The 26,165-nt window shown below is 35.6% G+C and overlaps 1 protein-coding gene across 2 annotated transcripts in view; it reads left to right on the forward strand.

The window, feature by feature from the left end:
• The window catches only part of LOC136853567 (uncharacterized), a 63,184-nt gene extending 39,191 nt beyond the window's left edge, over positions 1 to 23,993 (forward strand). For both annotated transcript variants that reach the window (XM_067129296.1, XM_067129297.1), the window contains 12 exons: positions 3,133 to 3,432; positions 4,327 to 4,470; positions 12,688 to 12,782; positions 13,407 to 13,581; positions 14,763 to 14,819; positions 15,013 to 15,114; positions 15,773 to 15,916; positions 17,619 to 17,824; positions 19,357 to 19,555; positions 21,163 to 21,292; positions 21,945 to 22,102; positions 22,639 to 23,993. In XM_067129296.1, coding sequence (XP_066985397.1) covers positions 3,133 to 3,432; positions 4,327 to 4,470; positions 12,688 to 12,782; positions 13,407 to 13,581; positions 14,763 to 14,819; positions 15,013 to 15,114; positions 15,773 to 15,916; positions 17,619 to 17,824; positions 19,357 to 19,555; positions 21,163 to 21,292; positions 21,945 to 22,102; positions 22,639 to 23,256 — 2,328 coding nt within the window. In that variant the 3' untranslated portion in view covers positions 23,257 to 23,993. The remainder of the gene's footprint in view (positions 1 to 3,132; positions 3,433 to 4,326; positions 4,471 to 12,687; positions 12,783 to 13,406; positions 13,582 to 14,762; positions 14,820 to 15,012; positions 15,115 to 15,772; positions 15,917 to 17,618; positions 17,825 to 19,356; positions 19,556 to 21,162; positions 21,293 to 21,944; positions 22,103 to 22,638) is intronic.
• Positions 23,994 to 26,165: the final 2,172 nt, after the last annotated feature.

Raw genomic sequence — 26,165 nt, forward strand, 5'->3', positions numbered from 1 at the left:
GTAACTGAGTCTTTTAGCATACAAGCGACAGTGGTATACTGTTATTAAGTGTATGATGGTGTATGAATTACTAAGTTAAAGTTATAAAGAATCTTGAGCAGTGTGGTGTACTGTTTTTAAGTGTATGTTTGTACGTATGTGCAAAAGTAGTGTGTGTTTGTGTCTGTGTAGATGTAAGTGTACATTAACAAATTAAGTTATTAAATTAAAGTGATAAAGAATACTAAGTTATTTCTGCCATGCTTGTTCAAAATACAGTAGTCCCGTCCATTTGTGTAAGATACAGACATGTTTTCATATCAAAACCCTAATTAATACGGACATTCCCTATATGGAAAAACATTTTCATATGGAGTCGTTTATAATGTACAAATATAACCTATAGTTACCTTTTTATTGACCACATTAAATGCAACGCCATCGAAGGTAGATTGGCTACGTGTTTTTTTTTAGACGAGTCACAGAATATGTCCCCATGTGCGCAGGCGCAGTTCTCATGGACGGATGTGTTCATTAGACAGACTTAATAGTGTGGTTTCTCTCTCTCTCTCTCTCTGTGTTTGACAAATACGATGTTTAGGTAAGATTCTAGTAACAATAAGGCTCCATTTCTTGCAGAACGACGACCTCTCTCTCTCTCTCTCTCTCTCTCTCTCTCTCTCTCTCTCTCTCTCTCTCTCTCTCTCTCTCTCAGGAACAAATACAATGCTTATATGTAAGATCCCAGTGATATTAAGGCTTATATATCCGTTAAGCAAATTAATCTTTTAGCGTGTCAGAAACATAGAGAGCTTTACTTCCAGGTCAGGAGGTCAGGTCAGGTCATGAGAAATGCTATTATCTTTGTAGTGTCGCTAAAGTTAAGTTTTACCCCAAAACCATATGTAAATAAGACCTATTTTGAGAATGCCCAGCAAAAAAAAAAAAAAGGAAGTTTTAACAAAACAACACGATTGTGCAACTGTAACAATTAAAGTTGAGTTTATCTTGATGAAATAAGTAGTTAAAATACAGTACTGTATTTTAATGATTTTCTTATACATTGTGTCATTCAGCCTGTATCCTGCAGTAACATTACAGACTGCAGAACACAGGCTGAATAGACACAATGTTTTAGAAAGGAATTACAATCAGTTAAAATAAAATACTGTATTTTAACTGCTTATTTCATCAACCTAAGCTTAACTTTGTTGACTTCAGTTGCATAATTATGTTGTTTGGTTAAAACCACCTTTTTACTGCGCATGCGCAGTCTTAAAACAGGGTTTTAAGAATATCTAAAAGCATATGTAAATATATATATGCTTTTAGGATATTCTTAAAACGGGGTTTTAAGAGTATCCTAAAAGCATATGTAAATATGCTTTTATATTGCTTTTAAGAATATCCTAAAAAGCTCAATCATATGCTTTTAGGATTTCTTGAAATGAATATCCTAAAAGTATTTTGTAACTAATCATATGCTTTTAGGATATTCTTGAAATGGGGTTTTAAAAATACCCTAAAAGCATATGTAAATAATCATATGCTTTTAGAATATTCTTGAAACAGGGTTTTGAAAATATGCTAAGAGGATATGTAAATAATCATATGCTTTTAAGATATTCTTTAAAACAGGCCTTAAAACAGGGTTATAAAAATATGCTAAAAGGATATGTAAATAATCTTGTGCTTTTAGGATAAAATAAACATATGCTTTTAGGATATTCTTAAAACAGGTTTTTAAGAATAACCTAAAAGCATACGTCAACAAATGCTTTTAGGATAAAACTTGTCAGTGACACTACCAAGACAACAGCGGTTCTGATGTTTTAATTTATTGATTTAATTCGTTAATCTAATTAGCTGAAAGTAAACTTTCCTACTGAAGTGAAAGTGTAAACACAGGGACCTACACAAACATACACAAACACACATTACTCATGCACATACAAACATACACTTAATGACAGTATTTCCTCTCCTCTTCTTTCTGTATCCCTTTACCTCCTCTTACTTCTTATTGAACACCATATGCTTGAATTTCAAGTTAATGAACCCTTGTTTGTTCCATATGAATAGGGTTCATCTTCTGAATTAATAATAATAATAATAATAATAATAATAATAATAATAATAATAATAATAATAATAATAATAATATTCTTTGGAAGCTTGAATTTCAAGTCAATGGTTTATTCTATATGAATAGGGTTCATCTTCTGAATAATAATAATAATAATAATAATAATAATAATAATAATAATAATAATAATAATCTTTTGGAAGCTTGAATTTCAAGTCAGTGAACCCTGCTTATTCCATATGAATAGGGTTCATCTGAATAATAATAATAATAATAATAATAATAATAATAATAATAATAATAATAATAATAATAATAAATAATAATAATAATTCTTTGGAAGCTTGAATTTCAAGTCAGTGGCTTATTCTATATGAATAGGGTTCATCTGAATAATAATAATAATAATAATAATAATAATAATAATAATAATAATAATAATAATAATAATACCACACTGCTCAGGGTTCTTCAGTGTTTTAACTTAGTCACTTAATTTGGTGATCTCATGAACGGAGTGTAAGCTCCCCTCTGAATTTTACTTGCAGTTCCCATCTGAGATGTATTTTTGGTTCATTCTGGGTCAGTGACCTAATTGACCTTTGAAGTTGTGACCCCAGGCTAACAAACAGCAGGAAAAATGATTATTATTATTATTATTATTATTATTATTATTATTATTATTATTATTATTATTATTATTACACATCGTTATAATTAGTTCAAATTATATTTTTGCATTAGATTAATGAAGAAATGTTTGTGGTCTTATTTAAATCAAGTGTCATTATTAATATATATTTTTATAAATATATTTGTTAATAAATAATATATTTAGTAATATAAATACATATACTAATAAATAAATATTTATTTATTAATAAACAGCAATTACTGTTTGAGATTATATTTTTGCATTAGGTTAATAAATAAATGTTTGGGGTCTTATTAAAATCAAATATCACATTAATAAATATATTAATAAAGAAATATATTTCTTAATAATTAAATGTATTTATCAGTGAATAATCATATTTATTAATAAATATATCCAATGACCTTGACAGGCGTTAGAAAGAGCGAGGGAGAAAGGGCGCCGCCTTTGGGAAGCTGCTTACCCTTCGGAACCCTGGGACCTCCCCCTGGACGACTACCCAGGCGACCCGACCCCCTCGGAGATCAAAGACGCCGTTAGGAAATCGGACGACGACGACGACGACGACGATACGTCATCGATGACGTCAGAAGCAGCCGAGAATATGACGTCACTCGTGACGTCACAGGTTACCCCAGGGCTCAAGATTCAGACCCGGATTTCTTACGATCTCAGATCTGCCGTGGAGAGACAGAGCGCGTTCTTCTATCAGGTTAGTTTTTTAAAGTCTCTCTCTCTCTCTCTCTCTCTCTCTCTCTCTCTCTCTCTCTCTCTCTCTCTCTCTCTCTCCTTTTCTTTTTTACTTAAATCTGAAAGATATTAATTTGATCTTTCCAGTAATATGGTTCTTGAGCGCTGTGAAGATTTGGTCTGAAGAATCTAAATTTTACTTTGGAAATTTTTCGAAGTCTTTGAAAAACCTCACAATTTTTTAACATCTGTTTGAAAATCCTTAAGATTTTTCAAGATCTGTCTGAAAATCCTTAAGATTTTTCAAAGTCTGTCTGAAAATCCTTAAGATTTTTCGGGGTCCGTCTGAAAATCCTTAAAATTTTTAAGGTATATAATATCTTAAATTCCTTCAAATCTTTTAAGGTCCGTATGGAAATCCTTCAGAATTTTTAAGGTCTTTCTGAAAATCCTTGAAACTGTTTAATGTCTACCTGAAAATCTTCAAAGTTTTTTAAGGTATCTGAAAATCCTTGAAAAATTTTAAGGTCTATCTGAAAATCCTTAAAAAATTTTAAGGTCTATCTGAAAATCCTTAAACTTTTTAAAGTGTCTGAAAATCCTTAAAAATGTTTAAGGTCTGTCTGAAAATCCTTAAAATTTTGAATGTCTTGGAAAATCCTTAACCTTTGGCCTTGAAACCACAGAAAATGCTGGAGACCTGACTTGAAAAATCATGACGAAATTAATTTAATAAGCTTTAATTTAATAAACCTGAAAATCCTTAAACTTTGACCTTGAAACCACAGAAAATGCTGGAGACCTGACTTGAAAAATCATGAAGAAATTAATTTAACAATCTTTAATTCAGTAAGCCTTGAAATTTCCCTACTTCTAAGGCATGACTCTTCTCTGATTCTTGGGACACCCTACACAGGTCTCGCTGCCTCACTATCGAACCAAGGGCTTCCTGCGCTACAGTGAGAAACGGTACAGACAGTTCCTGGCTCTGAAGAGAGCCCACCCTGACAAGTTCCTGGTTCCCTGTTACGACATGGACATTATGTGGCATACTCACCAGGTAAGCTAGAAAGTTTACACCAGGTAAGTTCGAGAGAGTACTCCGGGTAAGCAACAAGGAATTTACACCAGGTAGGCAAGAGGGAATTTACACCAAATTTACACCAGGTAGGCAGGAGAAAGTTTACACCAGATTTACACCAGATTTACACCAGGTAAGCAAGAGGGAATTTACACCAGATTTACACCATATAAGCAAGAGGAAGTTTTATTCAGACCTTTGCAACGACACTCTAAAACTGACTACAGATCTCAGGGATCTCAGGGAATATCAAGAAAATGTGTCAGTTTAGGGACCTTAGTGTGTGCTCTTCCACCGGTTTTGGTAATTAGGAAGTAGTTTTAGTGTCATGACACCTGTTTTGACAGGCAGGAAGTACCTAGTTTAATCAGACATTCAGACAGTTGCAAAGACCCTCTGAAACTGACACCTGTTTTTGACAGAAATGAAATAGTTTAATCAAACTTTAACACTCTGAAACTGTTTTTTGACAGGTAAAATGCTAGTTTAATCAAACTGTTGCAAACTCTGAAACTGCACACTGTTTTTGACAGGTAGGAAATGCATAGTTTATTCAGACTGACTTGACGCACCTGTTTTTGACGGGTAGGAAACGCAAAAAAAAAAAAAAAGTATACCTTAATTTTACCAGACCACTGAGCTGAATAACAGCTCTCCTAGGGCTGGCCCAAAGGATTAGACTTAATTTACGTGGCTAAGAACCAGTTGGTTACCTAGCAACGGGACCTACAGCTTATTGTGGAATCTGAACCACATTATAGCGAGAAATGAATTTCTATCACCAGAAATAAATTCCTCTAATTCTTTATTGGCCGGTCGGAGAACTGAACTCGGGCCTAGCGAGTGCTTGCCGACAGCTCTACTGACTCTCCCAACGAAGAACTAAATTACTAGACTGTTGCAAAGACTCTGAAACTGACACACCTGTTTTTGACAGATAGGAAGTGCATAGTTTAATCAAACTGTTGCAAAGACTCTCTGAAACTGACACCTGTTTTTGACAGGTAGGAAATGCGTAGTTTAATGAGACAGTTGCCCACTCTCTGAAGCTGACACAACTATTTTTGACAGGTAGGAAATGGGTAGTTTAATCAGACTGTTGCAAAGACTCTGAAACTGACACACCTGTTTTTGACAGGTAGGAAATGGATAGTTTAATCAGACTGTTGCAAAGGAACTCTAAAACTAACACACCTGGTTTTGACAGTTAGGAATACGTAGTTTAATCAGACTGTTGCAAAGACACTCTAAAACTTGACTACAGATCTCAGGGAATGTCTCGAAAATATGTCAGTTATGGGAGCTTCACCGTCCCAGCTTCTTCGAGGTAGAGTTTCCTCCAGTTTTGTTCCCGTATCGTACGAGGTGTAGACGACTATTAGAGGCCTGAGATAGTAGTGTCCGTATTGTACCCAAACTGTACAAAATTTAGACTTCAAATAAGTTGAAATTTTACATCTTGTGAGGTATTTTCGAGAGAGAGAGAGAGAGAGAGAGGTAATATTTATAATGTGATCATGAAAGATAGAGAGAAAGAAATAATATATTGTAAGTATGATAGATATAGAGAAAGGAGTAATATTTATATTGTGATCATGAGAGAGAGAGAGAGAGAGAGAGAGAGAGAGAGAGAGAGAGAGAGAGAGAGAGAGAGAGAGAGAGAATATATTAGCCAGTATTATAAGAGGGTATTGAACCATATCTGTCAGACGGGTTAAAAGTGGCAAGAGGGGAAAAATATGATAAAGATATAACGCCTAAAATGTCGAGAGAGAGAGAGAGAGAGAGACTATGAAACCTTATATCCTAAAGTACGATACCTTGTCTTTCATATCTGACAGAGACAGAAGAAAAAAAGTCTTTCTTTTTCATAATCTTGAGAGAGAGAGAGAGAGAGAGAGAGAGAGAGAGAGAGAGAGAGAGAGAGAGAGAGAGAGAGATTCATGACCTTGTTGGAGGCCCTCAACTTTTGGTAGCTTGACTTGCATCTCAGTTCTCCTTTGGTCGAGAGCCAATGAAATGCTTCGGAATCACTGGAGCAAAAGAAGAAGATGAAGAAGAAAACGAAGAAGAAGAAGAAGAGGAGGAGGAGGAGGACGAGGAGGAGGACGAGGACGAGGACGAGGAGGTGGTGAAGGAGAACAAGAAGACGAAGAAGAAGAAGAAGAAGAAGAAGAAGAGGAGGAGGAGGAATAAAATAAAAAGGAATCGGATTGAACACAAGAGAAGAAGAAGAAGAAGAAGAAGAAGAAGAAGAAGAAGAAGAAGAAGAAGAAGAGGAGGAGGAGGAGGAGGAGGAGGAGGAGGAGGAGGAGGAGGAGGAGGAGGAGGAGGAGGAGGAGGAGGAATAAAATAAAAAGGAATCGGATTGAACACAAGAGAAGAAGAAGAAGAAGAAAAAGAAAGAAGAAGAAGAAGAAGAAGGAGGAGGAGGAGGAGGAATCACTGGAGCAAAAGAAGAAGAAGAAGAAGAAAAATAATATAAAAAGTTATAAGGTTGAACTCAAGAGGAACAACATATTGAAAGTATTTGAATGAAATAATCAAATAGAAATATGAATATAAATAACGAAAGATGGAGACACTAGGCAATAAATCATAATTAGAAATGAGAATAAAAGACAACAGATGATAAAACAGGAGACAGTGCGCGAAGAGTGTAAAGCAACGACAGAAGAAGAGAGGAAAGGTAGAGAGAATGATGACTGTGAATAGGTAAGAAATGGAGCGAATAAATGATAGTGAAAAATAATTAAAGAGAATGCTAACGAAAAATAAGGAAGAAATGGATAGTAATAAGGAGATGAGTAATAAAGGAACGTGAGGAAAGGGGTTCAGAATCCCTCTCCCCTCCCCCCCAAAAAAAGTTGGCAGGGGGTGTTTTGAACTTAATGAAACGATGATAAACAGTGAAGTGAAAAGTAGGAATATTCTCTAAATGAAAAGATAGACTTGAAAAGTAAATGGTATATTAAAGTGGAAGATATTAGAGAGAGAGAGAGAGAGAGAGAGAGAGAGAGAGAGAGAGAGAGAGAGAGAGAGAGAGAGGGAGAATGTGTTAAATTGAAAAAGGGGGATATGGGTTAGATAAAAATAACATTGACGGTTGAAAAGTGTAAATAGTAGATTAAAGAGAGAGAGAGTTAAATTGAAATAGGGTAATTTTCCTTCAAGAAACGTCATTGACCATCGAAAAGCGTAAACGTTAAAGTGGAAGATATTAAAGCGAGAGAGAGAGAGAGAGAGAGAAAACGAACCTTTCGAAAGAGGCTGTTAAATCTCCAAGACACTTTTACAACGGAATGAAGGAAAAGTGATATAACAAAATACGGAACTAGAAAGCCACAGAAAAAAAGTGAAAGTAAAAGAAAGTAAAGAAAGTCAAAAAGAAAGGAGGAAAGAGGAGAAGAAGAAGGAAACGTGATACAATAAAGGAACTGGAAAGAAACAAAGAACCGTAAAGTAAAACAAAGTAAAGAATGAAAGTAAAAAAGAAAGTGAAAAAAAGAAAGGAGGAAAGAGAAAGCTCTGCAGAGGAAAGAAACGACGAAAACGGGAAGATGCAGCCGAATACGGCTGTTCCAGGAACCGGAAGGAGAGGAACTATATATAAGCAGACGATGATGGAGGACAGGAAACGTCCCTTAAGAATTCAGGAAGGGAGAGAGAGAGAGAGAGAGAGAGAGAGAGAGAGAGAGAGAGAGAGAGAGAATATTCAATGGAGGGGATTTTAGGGATAAGAGAGAGAGAGAGAGAGAATATTCAATGGAGGGGATTTGAGGGATAAGAGAGAGAGAGAGAGAATGAATCAAATGGAGGGAGCTTGGAAGAGAGAGAGAGAATTAATTAAATAGAGGGAATTTGGAGAGAGAGACAGAGAGAGTTAGTTAATGAATTTAGTGGAGGGAATTGAAGGAATAATGAGGGAGAAAACTGGAAGAGAGAGAGAGAGAGAGAGATGGAGAACTGGAGGAATAACAGAGAGAGAGAGAGAGAATTCGATGGAGGGAACTGGAGGAATAACAGGAGAGAGAGAGAGAGAGAGAGAGAGTAATGGATGGATGTCTCCCAAAAGACAGTAAAAAAAACAATCATTTATTTTGTGTCCAAAGAAAGAATTGTATAGCCATAGAATTCAGTAGATATTCAATCAAGTGGTTATACTTACAATTAAAATACTTTACAATATACGTCACTTAGATGGAAGAAACTACAATTAAAATACTTAAAATATACGTCACTTAAGTGGAAGGAACTACAATTAAAATACAATATACGTCACTTAGGTGGAAGAAACTACAATTAAAATACTTAAAATATACGTCACTTAAGTGGAAGGAACTACAATTAAAATACAATATACGTCACTCAGGTGGAAGAAACTACAATTAAAATACTTAAAATATACGTCACTTAAGTGGAAGAAATTACGATTAAGATACAATATACGTTACTTAAGTAGAAGAATCTACAATTAAATTACAATATACATCACTTAAGTGTTTGCAACTTAACCACCCAAACTTATGACTTAAGATCTCATAAAAAATCAATAACATAACAGTTAAGGAGACTTGTGATTCTGCATGTCATCCTTTGCCCAGTAATGAATTATTATTAATTATTCTTGTGATTCCTCGTGATTATCAATTACCACGATCGTATAATCTGTGTTTGTTGAGCCATGTTTAACATTGTATGATAATTGCTTCTAATATTCGGAATTATTCAAGGGGACAAGTGATAATTATTGCTTATTGGCGAACATTGAGTGTGTTGTGTGTGTGTGTGTGTGTGTGTGTGTGTACGTGTGTTTGTGTCGTGAATGAGTATAGCTGAATAGCGTAAGATGTATTTTTGGTCATGTTACATAATTCATCTCTCTCTCTCTCTCTCTCTCTCTCTCTGTCTTTTTTGCTGATAACTCGTATATAAGAGCGGAAAAATATTGAAAAAACTATAGATAAGGAATTCAGCATTCTCTCTCTCTCTCTCTCTCTCTCTCTCTCTCTCTCTCTCTCTCTCTCTCTCTCTCTCTCTCTCTCTCTCTCTCGTGGTCTTTCTTGCTGATAATTCTTATATAAGAGCGGAAAAATAATTTTAAAAAACTATAGATAAGGAATTCAGCATTCTCTCTCTCTCTCTCTCTCTCTCTCTCTCTCTCTCTCTCTCTCTCTCTCTCTCTCTCTCTCTCTCTCATAGAGTCTTTCTTGCTGATAATTCTTATATTAGATAAAAATATCTTAAAGAGAGATAAGGATGACGGCATCTCTCTCTCTCTCTCTCTCTCTCTCTCTCTCTCTCTCTCTCTCTCTCTCTCTCTCTCTCTCTCATAGAGTCTTTCTTGCTGATAGTTCTTATATAAGATAAAAAATATTTTAAAGAGAGATAAGGAAGTCAGCATCTCTCTCTCTCTCTCTCTCTCTCTCTCTCTCTCTCTCTCTCTCTCTCTCTCTCTCTCTCTCTCTCTCTCTCTCATAGAGTCTTTCTTGCTGATAGTTCTTATATAAGATAAAAATATTTTAAAGAGAGATAAGGAAGTCAGCATCTCTCTCTCTCTCTCTCTCTCTCTCTCTCTCTCTCTCTCTCTCTCTCTCTCATAGAGTCTTTCTTGCTGATAGTTCTTATATAAGATAAAAAAATATTTTAAAGAGAGATAAGGAAGTCAGCATCTCTCTCTCTCTCTCTCTCTCTCTCTCTCTCTCTCTCTCTCTCTCTCTCTCTCTCTCTCTCTCTCGTGGTCTTTCTTGATAATAATTCTTATATAACAGGGAAAAATAATTTTAAAAACTATAGATACGGAATTCAGCTCTCTCTCTCTCTCTCTCTCTCTCTCTCTCTCTCTCTCTCTCTCTCTCTCTCTCTCTCTCTCTCTCTCATCGCTTTTCCTGCCCATATTTCTTATATAAGACCGGATATATAATTTTCAAAGGAGAGATAAGGAAACGATAAAACAGTTTTTAGACTCGTATGTGTTTCTCAGTCCTGCCCATTTTAGATCGAATTTTGATATTCTCGAAAATATATAATGGAAATAGTTAATTGAAATAGTCAACCGCCATTCAGAAAAGTTCGCCAAGACAGCGAATAGTCACAAGAAAAAGATAGAAAAAAAAAAGGAATAAAGATATGAATGGCTGAAATGAATACGAGAACTTTCCCCGTTTCTTTCTGGGTTAATTCCCAGCAAAGTATGATATTCCCACACACACACACACACACACACACACACACACACACACACACACACACACACACACACACACAGCAAGAGAGAGAGAGAGAGAGGCGGGGGGTGGCTGAAATGAATACGAGAACTGTCCCCTTCCCTCCCTGTTTGGGTTAAGAGCAAAGTATGATATCCTCAGAGAGAGTGTGGCTGAAATGAATGCGAGAACTTTCCCCCTTCCTTTTTTGGGTTAAGAGCAAAGTATGATATTCTTACACACACACACACACACACACACAAAAGAGAGAGAGAGAGAGAGAGCTAAGCCAGCATCAGCAGGCAGCAGTCTGGTCTGGAGAGATAACAAGGAATTGCTATATGGAAAATGTTGGCCTGCTTCCAACAGCTCAGGCACAGTAAAATCCTTCGCTTTATAAGCCGAGATATCCCCTTCCCCACCCCTCCCCCTTCCTTTCCTCAGTGCCTGTTTGCCAAGTAGCTGCTCTCTCTCTCTCTCTCTCTCTCTCTCTCTCTCTCTCTCTCTCTCTCTCTCTCTCTCTCTCTCTCTCTCTCTCTCTCTATGAAAATGATATTTACATAATGGAAGATAGATGTTTTGGTTGGGGAAATGCCCTTGCTACTACTACTACTACTACTACAGTACTACAGCATAAGAGACCCTCTCTCATGCTACAAGGACGCTTGTTTGCTTACTTATTTACTTTACACATGATAAATATTTATATAAATGTCTTCTGTCAGTGGTTTATATACCTATTGCATAAACCCATTACGATTTATATGTATTGGTTTGCACACAACCAAAGACCCTATCTTGCTACAAGAACACATAGACACACACATTTATATACTTATATAAATTTCTAACCTAACCTACCCTACAAGGGTACTTATTTACTATACAGTACTAGACCAGTGGACTCACCAATATGTACTTATATAAATGCCTGATGTCTGCTGTTTTTGTCTATTTACAATTGTACAAACCCATTTCGATATATATATGTATGGGTTCATAAACATATTTTAATTAATGTATGTATGGAATCATAAACCCATTTTGATATACAATATATATGAATAGGTTCATAAACTCATTTTGATGTACAGTATATGTAGGAGATTGCCCATAAGTTTGACATTAATCATCTGCACACTGTTTACTTAACTGGACACTTACACATATATATATACAGTATATGTATAAACTTATGTAAATGCCTGCTTTAAATGATTTTGTGTATGTACAATTGTATGAACCCATTCCGATTTATGTATGGGTTTTCCTATAACATTAATCCCCTGCAGCACCCAGCCCTTATTTGTATTAGCATTTATACCCCTATGCTAAAATATGGCAAAGCATAATTCAGTCCTTTTGTTCCATAATGGCAGATTCATTAGCGCGTCAGCAACAAAATATCATTTTTGATAAGACTGTGATTTCCATATTCTGAGGCACAGCATGTGTCGAGAATCTGACGTCCTGCCAATTTTTGTCATGAAGAAATTTTTATTTTGCATTTTGGTGTATATTTTATTTTACGTCAAGCTGTTTGAATTTTTCCATGTGTTAGTTTTTTGACAAAGAACTCTCGTTTTCATTTGCTATTGTGTTAGTTTATTTTTTCAACATGACAGGTTATATTTTAGCCTGTGTAAATTATTTGTTTGCAATGATCTCCCCTGCAGTTTCTAGCTTGCTTAGTCAGTTTTAAAAGAAAACTCTTAATGTGTGCCTTATGTTAGTTGTAATAACATCGTAAACATTAGTGTTGGCCGAGTTTTATTAATCTCATTTAAATTGTTTGTGCTGTATATCTATTGCAAACTTCCCCAAATCTTGCAATTAAGTATTTAAATGCAGTGTTATTGAAGACTGCATACACTGAAATCATATTACCTCCTGACAGGGATCATATGTAGCACATGACTGTAGAAATTCAGATAAATCTTCCTGTTTTCAGTAGTTGGCTCAACCACTAATCCCTTAAACTGAATTACAGGTTCACCCGCTGATATACAAGAAAGACACTGAAAGTCTGCTGAATCAGCTCCTGCCACATGATGACTCTGTAAATGACAGAAGTACAGGATCAAGGTATTGGTTGCCACATTGTCATGTTTCACTTAAGCAAGTACAGTACCCCTTCAGATAACTGACACTTTGTGTTATAAGATAACAGTGTAGATGAGCAGAAAATCTTAGAATAAAGTTTCAATTGCCAAGTGTTATCAAATTCCTTCAGCTTATCCTATTCGTCATATTTTTGGCCTCATATGGGGTTGGTGCCATCAGTGCACCTCATACAGTGCACTGTAGGTATTACTTAAGAGACGCTGCAAAGCAGCATCCCCTTTTATTCCTTTTAATGCACCTCTGTTCATAGTCTTTTCTTCCATCTTACTTTCCTCAACCCTCACCTAACATCTGTCTCATAATGCAACTGCGAGGTTTTCCTCCTGTTACACCTTTAAAACCTTGTTACTCTAAATTTCCCTTCTCAGCTTTGAATGAACTCATAGGTCCCAGTGCTTGGCTTTTAGCCTAAATTCTATATTCCATTACATTCCATCATATGTGTGTTTTCCTTTACCTCCTCTTACTTCTTCCTAATGAACACCATATATTCTTTGGAAGCTTGAATTCCAATTCAATGCCCCTGTGGGCTTGTTCCATATGAATAGGTTTCATCCTCTAAATAATAATATTTTTTGGTAACAGGCTCTTGGTGTCGGATGGTATAACACGCAGTCTCTGGGTTTCGTCTTATGGGACAACATTCAGGAGAGAGGGGGCCATGTTTCGTGGAGACCCTCCTGCCAAGTATATCGGTCCCCTTCTTCCGGAAACTTGGAAATCTGCTCATGGCTCAGTGTTCCACTGCCAGGTGCTCAAGGTAAAATCTGAAGTGTAATTTGGGTTAGTTATTTAATTTTTGTAGCTAAAATGGAGCATTTTTTCCTGTCCTGTTTGCTGTCCCTGAGGATGTTGTGAAATTGGAACCTCATAAGGTCAAGCAAAGATGCAATGCATTACTACCCTAAAACAATTTTCCTTGTATTTTATAAATGACTTACTTTTGTATCTTTATTTATTAATTTCTTAATTTATTTTTATTTCTTATTACCTTCTGTTACTTCATTCAAATGAACACCATATTCTTTGGAAGCTTGAGTTTTAATTCAGTGGCCCATGTATGTGGGCTTGTTCTGTATGAACAGGGTTCATCTGAATAATGATAATAAAATATACTTAAGCATTTAAGTGTTCTCGGACTCAAAGCTAGAGAAAAAGAATGAGAAGTTCTCAAATAAATGTTTATGTTATTTTAGTTACCAAAATTAATTTGGTTTGAACTTGTCTCAGTTTTCATTAGAATATTTTAATTACTCACAAGAGACAGTACAAGACAATTACTGGTAATCATGTACAGTACAGTATGTCAGTATCATAATTGTTTTTGCTTTTCTTTAAAAACTTAATGTTGCATCATATATTCTTTAAGTTATCATGTACTGTACTATAGTTTGTTACCCTAGGTTACCCTTTGCTTGTCATCTAACTCATATTAGTAGAGCTTGATTACTAGTCAGGCAGAAAAGATTCCAGCATTATGAAAAAATCCATAAAAATTACTTTGCTTAGGCTAATTTTGAGCTCCTTGTTAATGGGTAGGACCGGTTCCTAAATTACTTCATGTTCATTCATGTTAAAATCTAATAAAGTACCATAGCTATTTAAGCCTCCTGTACAGTATAAGTAAATTTTTTGTTTGAATAAAAAGAGTACTGTATAGTGTTACAGTTCCATACTGCATTGTAATATGCTTTCACAACTTATACAGTATACAGTATGACCATTTGGTTGAAACTACTGTATCTAAGTTTTAGTTTTTTGTATGACTTTTAAACCAAGTGATTTTATAACAGTAATCATTCAAACAACTGTATCCTATATGCATTACATAGGAGTACTGTAACATAGACTGTGTACAAAACTGCTAGGACCTAAGGACAGTTTAAAGCCCAAATATAATGTATTAATCTGACCAATGAGTAATAATATATTGCTTTCTAGCTGGCGATAAGAGGCAAGGCTCCAGATGGTCCTATTAAAATCAAAATTAAGCATGAGGTAAGGCTCTTTTTCAATATTGTTTGATTTCATTCAAAATCATGATTGTTTATGTTAACGGCCTCATAGTGAAGACTGAATTGCATTAATGCACATATAATCTGTATAAAATTTTTAGCCATTTGATGTTTTATTCAAATTTAAACCATTTTACAGTACTTCAGTTACTCACAACTGTTTTGGTTTGTAACAGACGAGAAGAGTGGCTGAACTGAGCCTCTTCCATGAACAGCTCAAAGGCACTTCAGAACACAATGTCACCGATCTTGCGTTAACTTTCTCCTTACCTGACTATGTGAGTATTCACGTGATTATTTTTGTTGCTTTGCATTTCGTATTAAGTTAGGTAATAAATATGTCAGCAAAGAAACTGGACAATATCTCCAGTGTTATATACACATTACACACCGTTGGACCTTGGAACAGTATCCTTGAGGATGTTATGCATTAAAACCTCATAAATTCAGGTGAAGATGCAATGTATTACAGTACTACCTGAAAGCAATGCTCCTTGTATTATATAATTTACTTACATCTTATGTATTTATTTATTAATTTGTTCTTTTTTTCCCTAATAACTGATCCCTTCTTTCTGTATTTCTTATTACCTTCTGTTGCATCCTTCAGATGAACACCATATTCTATGGAAGTTTGAATTTCAAGTCATTAGCCCCTGGTGGTTTGTTTCATATGAATAGGGTTCATCTCCTGAATAATAATAATAATAATAATAATAATAATAATAATAATAATAATAATAATAATAATAATAATAATAATAATAATAATAATAATGACAACATTGGAGTTTCAGTTCCAACCATCATTTAATGAAACATATAGAAATATTTGACCCCTAAGCTAAAATTTTCATACAGGCATATAAATTTCTAATTGTTTTTGTAGTGTTGGGATATTCCAGTGAAGATTATGACAAACATTATTTTTTTCAGTCTGCTGGGGACTGGTTGGTGCTGAAGATGTCTTCGAAGAGAAGGTTCAGTCGTTTGCTCAAATTCTTAGGCCAAGGGAACTTCTGGTGCATGACTTATCTGTATGAACTCTTTGATATTAAAACTGAAGGTACAATTGTAAAGGTAAATTGTTCTGTATCTTTGTTCCCCTTAATTTTTAAGGTACCAGTTGTATTTTAGGTATTCTTAGAAAATGTGAAGCTCATTGCACAGGCCCCTGTATATAGCATCTATTGGTACAAAGTGTAAGCCATTGCATTACAGAACCAGTTACTTTGGTATGCGAAGGAATATAAAAAAATTTGTCCCCAAGAACACATTCTTCTAGAAAGTGCAGATACCCCTCGGTTGGGAGTGTAACACCTCCTTCCATATGCTGAAGTTTCAGTTGTATTGTCATCTTGCACCATCTTTCACATTGTGTCATTTACCCATTTCATTTTTATGTCTAAATCAGCATTGCTGGTATTCATGCTAACTGATCTGGTTATGGTTAATTTCTAATAGCTTTACCAAGCCAGTCATGGTAGTCTTGAATGCATTCATCCTTTTGACTATTTTCTTCCTACATTCTTGTATTTGTTTTGAATTCTGTAAATAGATGTTGAAAGCTTGGATTGGATTTGATCCCCTTGTAAATACTCTTAAATGAACATTTTTTTTGCATGCACCAATTGTGACACTGAGTAGCATTGCTAATTTCATGTACTACATATTCTTTCATTCTGCCTTAAGACTGAGTAATATAGAACCTTCCCCTTAGAGGGTTACTGCTCAGTGCACCTTACAACATCCTCTGTAGGCATTACTTAAGGTTCTTTGCAGTGTCCCTTCAGTCCCTAGCTGCAACCCCTTTCATTCCTGTTACTGTACCTCTGTTCATATTCTCTTCCTTCCATCTTACTTTCCACTCTCTCCTAACAATTTTTTCCTTGTTCAGCTGTGAAGTTTTTCTCCTGTTATACCTTTAAAACCTTGTAACTCTCAGTTTCCCATTCAGCACTGGTGGGCCTCATAGGTCCCAGTGCTTGGCCTTTGGCCTAAATTTTATATTCCATTCCATTCCTCAGCAGTTATGTCCTGCTTCGTCTTGGCACATACACATTGAGGGAGTGCTTCTTGAATTTAGTGTCTTTGCTGATGGATCTTCTCCTTTTCATGCAAGAAATGATCTTTTCTTTGCAGACCTCATTATAAATAGAATTCCCTTTTCTTGCAGTAAGGCACAGATATTCCTCATTTTTACAATTTTATTATGTCTGGAAAAATGGTCCTGTAAATATTGTGTACTGTACTTTGAACTTCTAATGAAAAATATTACATATAGTTATTTATGAGGAAGAACTACTTTCAGTGTTCACTGGTTCAGTTGGTAACTTTCTGTAAATGCAGTCAGTATGTATATTGGTATTAAAATGCTTATTTCTTCAGTTTATTTTCATTATTGTTTTGTGTATACGCCTTGTACATTCATGGATAAATGTGTTTTATGTTACATCTTAACATAGTATATTGCATTTTAAAAGACAGTATTAACAATACAGTATTAACAATTACATGTACTTTGATGTGTGAAGCACAGCCTGATGTTTTGATGAGTAGTACAATATAGTCTTTAGAATTTTTTTAATTTATAATAGTATCATATTGGCACTGAAAAGATTTAGGTGGACTAAACTAATCAGAATAAACTCGAATTGGATACTGGCACTTCCATAACAACATGAATCTGTAAATATAAAGATTTAACACTGAAATGTATTTAATAACCATTTGTAATAAAATAAAGCATTTTGAATTTTTTTGCTTGACTTTTGACTTGCAGGTGTTTGAGGATGCTGGAGCTGTTGTCGAAATGACGTTGCGAGTAGTCAGAAGTCTTAGTGATACCTACGTTCCTCTGGGGGTCTTGACAGGTCCCTTCATGCCTACCATCTTGAACCCTGAGTGTTTGACCTCGATGCAGGGCATTTTAACCAATAACCATGCTGCCTCCAGCGACATATATCTCGCTGAAAAGGCCACTCATCGGTAAGACTGTAATGTAGTACAGTGCTTAGATTTTCCATTGGATCCTGTGCACAAAACTTCTGTAATGAAAGAATTGTAGGATTTTTTGTCCGGTTTATGTATGTGTGTGTAATACAGTTCATTTTTCATATTAATCAAAAGTTTATGGATTCTACAGAAAACCCTTGTAGTTTTTACTTAGAGTTTTCAGTCTACATTCAGTACTATGCATGTAGAACCCATCTTACAGGTTTGTCTACTAAACTAAACTACGGGCAGTCCCCAGTTTACGATGGGGGTTCCATTCCTATACCGTGTCGTAAACTGAAAAATCGTCAAAAATCCAAAGAAAACCTTACTTTTAATGCTTTTGGTGCATTGAAAACGATGTAAATGGCATTTTTATTGAGTTTTTCATCAAAAAACCTCCAAATTTTGATTATTCTGCCATTTTGGAGCCATATTTCTTCGTCAGATCAGCGTCATAAGCGTTGTAACCCCAGAACATTAGTCGTAAACCGGGAAATAATTTCTGATGAATACATTTGAAAAGTGTCGTAACCTCGGAACGTCGTAAGCCGGATCCGTCATAAACCGGGGACTTCCTGTAAATATTTTCCGGCAAGTTTAATTTTTTGTAATACTGTACAGTACAGTACAGACTAATTACTATACTGCAATAGACAGGTTTATGCTTAGTCAGTTGGTTAAAAAAAATTGCCATGAAATACGTTAAAAAACCTCCCCAGGAATACGTAAGAAAAAACTGACAAGAAAGAAAATTATCATTGTGGACAAGTTACCATCACAAATCAATCTTACAGTTATGGACCTATGTGAAGAAAACTGTATTAGAATGGCACTAATAAACATTGAATAAAATTATTTAACACTTCTTCTGTGTTGAAATTAATTAAGTTCCTTGTATGCTGCACTAAAAACCTTAATACTGACCTTGCAACAAAAAATGGCCCAGACAAGTCAAGTTAGCCCATTTTACAGTACTTCAACTTGCAAAGACAAAGATATTTTAGGCCATAGAGTAATAGGGTTTTCTTTTCTCTCAAGCTTTCTCTCTTCTCTTAGGTAGTAATCACCAATGACAGAAAGACAGTACATTCTAGATTAAAACTTACGCTATGAGAATTATTATAATTTACTTAAACTATCTGAAATTTGTACATACAACATATTTTCTTATGTAGCTTCCCATGTGTATTTTGTTTGTTATAGTTATTTATTTATTTATTTTTCTCTCAGTTTGGTCAGTGAAACCCAGAAACCACAGGTTGAGAATTGTTATAATTTGCTTAAAGTATTTGAAATTTGTGCATACAACATACTATCCTGTGTAACTGTCCATGTCTATTTGTTTGTTATACAGTATTTGATTTATTTTTCCTCTTTTTGCACAGTTTTATCAATGAAACAAACCCCAAGAAACTGCAGGCTGATAATTGTTATAATATATACAGCATACTGTCCTGTGCAACTGCCCATGCCTGTGTGTTTCACAGTGTTTTATTTATTTTCCTTTTTTTTTTTTTGTACAGTCTGGTCAACGAAACGAATCCCCAGAAACCACAGGTTCTGGAGGTGGAGGTGTACCACTCCCGCGGCCTTATAGCATCTGCCGTCCAGCTATTTGCTGAAACTGCCTCAGGGCGAATCCTCGTGGCCATGGCCCACACCCTTGATGGAAACACATTACCGTCCCCTGCCACACTCAAGTGCCCTAATAATAAAACTATGGTGCGTATGTCAGGTTCTCTGTAGGTAAATACTCCTTAGGGAAGCACAGTAGTGTCATGAGTGCATCTCACATGCTGCAGTGTAGGCATTATGTAAGGTTTTCTCATAGCATTCCTTTGGCCCCTAGCTGCAACCCCTTTCATTCCTTTTACTGTACCTCCATTCGTATACTCTTTCTTCCATCTGACTTTCTGCCCTCTACTAATAATTGTTTCTCAGTGCTACTGTGAGGTTTTCCTCCCGTTACACCTTTAAAACCTCCTTTTCTCTCAATTTCCCCTTCAATGCTAAATGACCTTGTAGGTCCCAGCGTTTGTTCTTTGGCCAAAATTCAATATTCCTGTTCCAATTCCATAACTAAGTAGCTTATAACATGTAAATTCAAATCTTTGTGATATTTAAGAATCAGTTACTGTATTATGTACTGTACAATTTTGACTTCACTGTCTTAATAGTACAGGTATATAGACAGTAGCTGTGTAATATTTGCTGTTTCAGTTTTCTGTAAGAATCAGTACAAATTTTTTTTTATCAATAGTTTAAGTTGAGTATGGCAGAAGTTTACTCATGAATTTATATGCTGTACAGTACAAACACAAAAAATGTTTCATTATTTCCAGTTCTACGTAGTTGTTTACAATCATATGGAGATCTTTGCTTAATTCACTTTTAGTTTGTGTGTATGACTTGTGTACTACTGGATCAACAATGAAATTATATCTATCACAAATAAATATTCTAGTATTTTGGATGATGTATCTCTCTTTGACTGATGCATTTAAGATACTGAAGGTTTGAGAGGTAAAAGGCAGCATTTTTTGCCTTTGAGGGAGGCTGTGGGAAACCTAAAGGCAAAGTTGCAGGTGGCATAAGGCTCTTCTCTCTTAGAGGGCACACTTGTATCAATATGGTTTCCCATAGCCTCCTACAGATCCAGTGGGCATTTTGTTTTGCAGTTGTTTTCAGGTTTCTCTACTTTTGCAGCATTTTTTTTGTCATGCAGTCATGTCATTAGATTTCACAGCTGATGCTTACTCTGATATACAGTGAATTTGATGGAGAAAGAGGAGACTCTTTGTTTTGGAAATCCCAGTAATTTGGGTCCTTAATCTGTCTTATAGTTGCTAGAATTTGCAGCTGAAGTGCAGGCACCATTTTTATTAATTTATTTATATTTTTATATAATTATATATTAAGTCATTAATTTCTCTTTTTTTTTTTATTTCCAATAACTGATCTCTTATTTCTCTATTTCCCATTATCTTCTGTAACTTCTTTCAAATGAACACCAAATTCTTTGGCAGCTTGAATTTCAAGCGTATGGTAGCTGATGGATATGAATCTTGAAATTCACACTGAAAGTAAACATTATTTGATAGAATTTTATTTTATGAGGCTAAAATGCACTTTATTATTTACTGTACCAATGTCAATAAACAATTTAAACAAACCTTTGAATACCTCTTGTTGCTTAGAAATACATCCCATTCAGAATTCTGGATTAATCTGCATCCTGAAAAAAAAAATTAAAAGATAAGTATGTTCAGCTGTGAACACTACTAAATTTTATTTCTGTTATATAATACATTGTGGTTTCTTATTCCAAGACCAAAAACATAGCTATGTGTGATTATAACGCTGGTGAGCGAGCAATGCTGATCAAAACTCGCGATGGAGATTGGGCCATCGTTGTTGCGACTTGGGCTGGTCTTCGAAGAGGTATACCAGGAACTCTAGGTTAGTAACAGTTTATATAAATCAAGTAAAACAACAGTACTGTCCTTGAATGTATACTGTAGGTCAGTTGACCATCACCGTTGCTCATATCAAGCCTCATATGTGTATACTGTATATATAATAGTACAGTATGAACATTTTTTTTATCATCCTACAGGAGATACATGCATACTGTCAAATGAATCTGAAATGATTATAAACACAGTATTAAAAATTCCATACAGATATCTTACGCTTGTATGTTTAGAAAGAGAGAGAAAGATATAGAGTTATCTAGATAACTTGTTCATAATAACTGTCAAAGGAAAATGTATGTTAGTTCTTTTAGTGCGACTATCCCTGTACCAATCTTAAGAGCAGATGTCTTGAAATTCTTCCCATCATGCAGCTCTATTAACATTTAGTGTTTAAACTCTTGATGTTAACATATTGGTACAAAAATTAGTTATAAAGGAGGTACAGTTAACTTTAGTGTCACAGGAAGTACTGTTAACTTTAGTCTCAATTGTACACATTACTGTACCTGCAAATTGTAATCACTTATGCTGAAGCTCATGAATAGTGATCAAAAGCTTTTAAAGTAAATGCTGTAATTTGATGGATATCTTAGACAAAAATTATTAATAAATACATCACGGTTTGTTCCCAACAGCCAAGCGTGGAGTACCTGGAAGTCCAGGCCACTTGGTGGTCCGTATCCATTGCCCACCCACTGCTCCTGCCAAAATTGTATCGTTGCCCTACGAGCAACAGTTGTACAGCTGTGATATTCAAGATCTTTATATTGATATGCAGAAAGGCATATTGAAGGTAACCACAGAGTTGCATTGCATGCAGTAGTAACATTTTTTAGATTTTAAAATTTTGTTTAGGTGACTACAGTACTGATTTCACATCACTAGTATCATGAATGAAAAGATATTCTTTTCCTTCCACTTGGTGTTATGAATTATGTATAGCTGAGATAAGGCTTAAGCATTGAACACAGGCACTATTTTAGTACATACCTGATTATAAAATATACAACTGCCACAGTTTTTTTTATTGTAATTAGTTACCATATTTTATACAAAGTATCAGTTAACAGGAAATCATTTAAACTAATGGTAATAAGATCAGTTAAATATAATTACAAAGCCGTTTCATTTCCATTGCAGTTTTGCAGAATCAAGAGTCATCTTAGGACTGATGTTTAAAAAGCAAATAATATAAATTTGTAGTTGCACACATAATTTTTACGTCACTACAGTACAGTATACAGTATTTATAACTGCTTGTAATATACAGTAGTAGTAATTACACTTTTCAAAGTCCTTTCTCAATTGACAACCAACATTCTTCTTCAGGTCAATGGCGACTCAAACGACTGGGTGCAAAACGTAGCTCTGGGACTAAGCATCACAGTGCTGCACATCATCTGTCAGCCACGCTATGTGCAAGAAGACGGTGATTCTGTCGATGGACAGATAGAGCAGTCGCTTGACCCATTGTCCTACCCTCGAAGGATACCCGTCGAGTCACTGAAGCTTGTAGGAGCTCTGGGCTTCTTCTGTGCGTCTGCCCCAACGAACGCCCTCCGCAAGAACAAGCGCGAAGTGGATCCAACTGGGACAACAACCATGACCCACCTTGCCATTATGGGAACAGGGACCTGCGGAGGAGCCTGTGGTTCCTGTGGTGGGTGCGGAGGCTGCGGAGGAGGGTACTACGCCACCTTCGGGAGCCAGCCGTACAGCGGATGGGTCAAGAGTGGTGATGGCGGCTGCAATGGAACCGGTTTCGGAGGCGATAGTGGAGGAGATACTGGTGGAGATGGAGGTGGGGATGGAGGAGGAGGAGTAGATGTTTTCGGGTACATCTTCGGAACTGCTGCCGCAGACGCCGGTGGGGGCAGTGGTGGAGATGCTGGAGGAGGCTGTGGTAGCTGTGGAGGATGTGGGGGCTGTGGAGGTTGTGGGGGTTAGGGAGAGAGAGGAAGAGAGGAAGGAAGGAAGTACCATTTCGTCAACGTGTGTCAAAATGATGGAGTGCCTTTCACACACACCAACTTGTTGCCTCCCTTTAAAAGTAGTTGAAATTACTGTTTTAAATCTTGTTTACTGCTCTGCAGAAGTTAGGCATTGTTGTTGCTCCATGTGCATTCGATATATCGTACAAATGTTGTTCGTTTTGATGTAGGACTCAAATTACGATGTTGTTTTTTCATCTTTCGGAAGAATTTATTATCAACTCTTAAAGAGTTGTACACAGTATTGTATCTAGCCTCATCCTTGTCACTTTACGTTATGACAAAAAAAAGGTAGAATATATTTTGATAATTTGTTATTTTGTTTTAAGAAGAGTTTTTTATAATATAAATATTCCTCTTTATTTTGATACTCAACGACCATTATTTTATAGCTTGCGGGCGCTGCGTCATAGCCTTTGGTAGCAATGTTCGAATATATTGTTTGGTGTATTTTGTATTTTGGAACGATTATCTTGAGCAGACCTCAGAATATTTTTTTAATAGCAGAATGCTTGTGTATGTATTACTTGATGAAGCTGGTATGTTTCAGTGCTGGCTGTGTCTGAACTCTGGCCTTATTTTCGAATGCTGGCTTTTATGTTCAAATGCTAGTTCTATTCGAATGCTGGCTTTTAAAAAGAGGTATGTAGATATGTTTCTACATCATAAGTAAATAAACTGCCCCAAACCATAGTGTGGTGTGGAATAGTTTTATTTGCTCGTATACCTGTGTTTTCCTTCTTGAAACGTGTATTGATTAGAGTCTGCTAGGCCTGTTAAGTGATATTAACATAAATCTTTACAGGGATTGTATAGTCATACAATAATTGACAGGGATTACCTAGTCATACAATAATTGACAGGGATTATCTTGTCATACAATAACTAGAGAAATACAGTACACTACAACTGTATGATCAGATGTTCAGCAAATTTATCTTTAGCAAATACAATAGTTCCTCCTTCCTTCAAAATACAGAACAATTTAACTGATACATCCACTGTACGGAAACAATGCTTACAAAACAGGTACGCCAATGGACCAGTCAGCCCAAATAAGCCTTCATGGTACCAGTGACATGAATCACTGGACCTACTGGTACAGGTCACCAAACCACAAGCCCTGGTTAACTCATGGAATGTGTTTGTTCCATTCACGAGTTAAAGGAATGAACACATTCCAGACCTCAGTCAACTTTCCTGTAGTCTTCCATAAGATTAGCTCAAGCAACACCATCAGAAGACCTGGGAGAATCCTCATGAATATTATTTTTCTCAAGGCCAAGGATATTACAAGTGTCAGGTAGACCACGGTTCCCCCAGAGGTACCTTAAAACAAGACCTGTCACTCGTGAACTTCCTGTCTGCAAGAGCATTATCTAGGGAGTCTGCATATGCAAGAGATCAGTCTAGGTCAGTTTTTGTGTCAAGAAAGAGATGGGGAGACAAGGAGCCTAAGCAACCCTGGAGGAGATCGTGTCTTCACCTATTCTTAGACCAAACTTCTCCAGTCTTTTTGGGACAAATGTATTTGTTGGACTTAGGCAGAACAAAGTATACATACACATAATGTGCCTCAAATCATTGTTTTCCCAAAAGAACTGAATAAATAAACTGGTGATATTTATAAACCACATTCATTTGGGACTAGAAGCCATGAAGAATCAGGAACTGGATCCTTCAAGGGTGTTTACTGGATTCAACACGATATTGTAACATAGGTACTACACCCATCAAGAATAAACTTCAAAAATGACATAAAATTATAAAAGCCAGTGAAATAACAGGATCTATTAATCACTTGTATGTGCAGAGTTCAAGACGTGTTACAAGTTTTTAGATGTGTCCAGAATCAGAGGCAGACAAAATAAAATCAAAGGCAAAAACTATGTTAGCCATTAAATCATCTGACCTGGAAGTACAAGTAATATGACAGATGAAAAATTAAAATAGACATTACATCAGTTATAACAAGTGAAAATGAATACAAAGTAAGTATTAAAGTATTGAGAAACTAGTATTATTGGTGAACTCACGACCACCAAGAGCAAGACATTTATTGTGAAAAATATGATCATATGTACCATCTTTAATATGCTGTTTTCGTCACAACTGCTTATATGAATATCTAAAAAAATTATGTATAAAATATATGCCAAATTACTTTTAAAAAGTCAAAAGGCTTAATATGATAGCCACTGCAATATAATGAATAAATTCCTGCCTGATAATGTTACGCCCAAATCATTCGACTTCACTGACTTAGGACTGTGGCTACGTTTATACTTATGAAGAAATCTAGACCCATTTAAACCTAGTAATAATAATAAATCTCTTTATTGACTTCCGTAAGGAGCCTTCACAACAGTTTAAACATTAGATTAATGATAGTTTGTGAGTAGAAATGAAAATAATAATAATAATTGTATTATTGTGGCTCCAAGCCATAGCTCCACATCGTCTTCTGAAAACGGACGAGTTCTGAACTTAAAACTACCTGATTCAGTAGTCCCAACAACCGTTAGGCCTATAATCTGCCCAAGGTGAAACCGGAGATAACACGATTAGGCTTAATACTTAATGTAAAAGTTTAAGATTTGCTTAGAGGTCATTTCGAAGTTATTTAGAATAGTCTGCTTCCAGATAACTGGTATAGGCCTAGTTACGAGAAAAAAGGTGGCACTAAATTACACAAATAGGTCGTTTGAATATTGACGTTAATTTGATAAAGACTTAAAAACGGGAGTTAGTGTATTGTGGGCCTAATTCGTTATTCTACAAAATCTCAACAGCCTGATTATAAAAAGAATGCTTGTTTATAGTTAGCATTAACAAATTAGAAACAAGAATGAACTGCTCAATAAT

This window comes from Macrobrachium rosenbergii, chromosome 27, assembly GCF_040412425.1.
Source record: "Macrobrachium rosenbergii isolate ZJJX-2024 chromosome 27, ASM4041242v1, whole genome shotgun sequence".
Taxonomy (NCBI): domain Eukaryota; kingdom Metazoa; phylum Arthropoda; class Malacostraca; order Decapoda; family Palaemonidae; genus Macrobrachium; species Macrobrachium rosenbergii.